Below are 3,026 nucleotides of genomic sequence, written 5' to 3'. Positions count from 1 at the left end.
CCCCCCCCCCCCCCCCCCCACTGTACCTATCCTTTTAAGCCTAAATTTCTTTGTTTGAGTCACAGAGGGAGTCATCATGTGCAGTTAATTGTTGATGTATTGATGGACGCTCAAAGGTCAATGGTAGAAGGCAGCTTCCCTAACAGGGCCAGCAATTTATCAGCAGCAAGTCAGAGCCATACAAGCCTGCTTTCCAGGCAACAGCTTACCTGGGATGGGAGGACATGACACCACCCAAAGCAGCTGCAAAAGGTGACTTAATGCAAGTGAAAGAGGTCCTTACAAGTTCTCTGGCCAGGCCAGAAGCAGCACATCTTCAGGCAGGTATGTCAGGACTCGATATTCTCTGGAGAGGCAGACAGGAGCCCTCGGGTGCTCAAGTGACACCCTGCCGAGTTCAGACACTCATTTAAACCAGAGTTTCTCCTTGTGTTGTCAGAGTGCCCCAGGTCAGCTTGGTCACCCTCCATGTGCTTGCTCACCCTCCTCACCCACAGGGAAACCTGCCTCCCTGCCAGTCCTCTGCCCAAACACAACAGCCAGCCAGAGCGCATCTGCAACGAGGCAAGAAGCATCCTGCTCCTCTCCGCCACGGGAAGCTTTGGGTGCATGCCAAAGCTGCTGTATAATTTGCCCCCAGAGCTCTGCCAGGGAGGCTCCTTCATTCCAACCCGTGTGCCACTCGAGCTTGCATTTGCTTGACCATCGTTCTGCATCTGGTGGGAAGCTACAACAGCACCAGCTGCCGCACGCCGCCTGCCAAGGGCTGGCAGCAGGGGTGGCCCGTGCCAGCTGATGGGTGGCCTAGCAGGGGGCTGTGCTCCAAGCAGGTGGTGGCAGAAGAGGAGCCACTCTGACACTTGTGCCAGGACACCACCGCATCTTCCAGAGCCTTGGGGGATAAGCACGCTTCTCTTTCACAGGAGAGCCCTTGCAGCAAGCCCAGAGGCTGGCTCCTGCTCCCTCAACCAGGGTGAAGGGTGGCCCAGGGGGCACACAGAGAGGGCTCCTACCAGCCCACGCAGTGATTTGGCAATCGCAATCTGACCTGGGGCCAAAAACACGGTGCTTTTCCTGCTCTGCTGGATTCTTTGCTACCCCTGGTTCACCTCTGACCTGGCATGTCTCCTTCCCTGCCAGGAGGAGCTCCCAGCTTAGGGCTTTGCTGGTGTGAACTGACAGGCTTCCCAGATTTGCTTGTCTTTCCCCCCCTCTCTATGGGCCAGGCCCCGTAATCCAACAGTTTTTAGCTTCTGTCTTCAACTGCTGTCCTCTAGCAGCAAAAGGAATGCAACAAAACCCTTGGGGGGACAAGAGCAGGGGGAAGATGGTGGGACATGCTAGCACAGAGAGATGGTGCAACAGCTCTGCAAGCTGCCAGTCACCCCTCACACTCCAACCAGCCCAGACAGCCATGGGCCCTGGCAATTTATCCTCCCTCTCAGGCACTGCCAAAGGTTCTTGGCACTTCCAAGATGAAGAACTTGACGTCCTGAGCTGTGGAGAGCTCTGTGCCTCATCTCCCCAACCAAGCCCTGTGCCTCATCTCCCCAACCAAGCCCTCACCTTGCAAGAGGCAGGGCGAGAGTGCAACCCTAGCAGAAACAAGGGAGCCCAGCTGCTCAGGGCCCACTGCAGCTGTCCCCCTGCACAGGAAGAAGCAGGACACAAGCAGCACTGGCCCTCCTGCAACCCAAGGGGCTGTCGGTTAACTCAGAAAGCCACAGCGTGACGTACGCTTCTGACTGAAACAGCAATCAAAACCCAGGAGGAGGAGATGATGCAACAGGAGGTTTTGGTATCTGGTCTCCCCCTTCCTGCTGAGACGAGTTGGGTGCCCTTGAGTGCACGCAGGTCACTGCTCAAATTCCTCCTTCTTCCTCCGTCTGGCAGCAGTTGCTGGCCTGCCCACGCTGCTCCCAGCGGTGACAGACAGACCTGTTCGCTGTGTGTCCCTGCTGAGCCGGCAACGCAGCGCCAAACTGCTGCATCACCACCTTTATTCCTCGCTGCAGGGAGGTGACCACCCCTCCTGAGGTTTGCTGTGGCTGCTCACTGCGTGATGCAGAGAGGGACCCAATATAAGCTGGAAGAGGAAGACTCCTGCAACCCACGGGACCAGCTGCCCCAAGCAGAGCCCTTGCCCTGCACCTGAAATGAGTGGCCTGAGCCACTTTACTGCAGGAGCCCCGTAATGAGACCTTGTGACTGGACATGCCACCTCCAGCTAGAGCAGGGAGCTCTGTCACACTCCCGGGCAGCTGCAGCAGGGCTCAAGTGTGCTCCCAAAGCAAGCAGGGGGGGTTGGAGAGGTTTGGCATCAGGAACCATTACTGCCACATGGAGACGGGTGTTGCCAGCGGTCCACACCTCAAGCTCCCCATGGCATGGGGAAGCTCAACTGCTTCTCCACTGTACCTCACAGCTGGAGAAACACATAGAGGACAGGACTAGCTACATCCGGAGAACAGGGAGGGCCTGGCTCCCTCCTCCTTCCACTCCACAGCCACATCCCTGTTCACATCTGCTCCCAGGGCCATCCTCACCTCACGGAAGCTGAGCTTCCCATCGAAGTCTTCATCCACCTCCTTGATCATGTTCTTCAGTCCCAGGTGGGTCTGCGGGGCTCCCAGCTTTTCCATCATCAGCTTCAGCTCCATCAGGTCAATGTACCCATCCCGTCCCGAGTCATACCTGCAGGATGCAAAGGGGAGGGGGTCAGCCCTCATCATCCTCCATATCCATCTTCCCAGAAGAGGAACCATGCAAAGGGATAAAGTTCAAAGCTCAGGGGAAAGAGGAAGCTGCACAACACAGCCAGTGCTGAGATATATTAAGCTCAGGGAAGTAGTGGGCAGCTTTCCGAGCTGTCTCATCAGAGAGAGAAGTGCTCAAGGGAGCTCAGACCAAACCACCCACACAGAGGAACTCAGCTTATCTCAGTGGGATTTCCATCTCGCCTACTTGCACGTCCAGCACAAAGGTTACTTACACACAGCTTACACATACACCAGCACAGTGAGGCA

The 3,026-nt window shown here is 56.5% G+C and overlaps 1 protein-coding gene across 1 annotated transcript in view; it reads right to left on the bottom strand.

Annotated features, from left to right (window-relative positions):
- Positions 1-2,752, bottom strand: part of EFHD1 (EF-hand domain family member D1) — a 9,026-nt gene extending 6,274 nt beyond the window's left edge. The window contains exon 1 of the mRNA XM_014952183.1: positions 2,547-2,752. Within this exon, the coding sequence (XP_014807669.1) occupies positions 2,547-2,732 (186 nt within the window). The 5' untranslated portion in view covers positions 2,733-2,752. The remainder of the gene's footprint in view (positions 1-2,546) is intronic.
- Positions 2,753-3,026: the final 274 nt, after the last annotated feature.

This window comes from Calidris pugnax, unplaced genomic scaffold, assembly GCF_001431845.1.
Source record: "Calidris pugnax isolate Ruff unplaced genomic scaffold, ASM143184v1 scaffold232, whole genome shotgun sequence".
Taxonomy (NCBI): Eukaryota; Metazoa; Chordata; class Aves; order Charadriiformes; family Scolopacidae; genus Calidris; species Calidris pugnax.
Note: the sequence above shows the minus strand (reverse complement) of the source record. Positions and strands in the feature narration are given on the sequence as shown.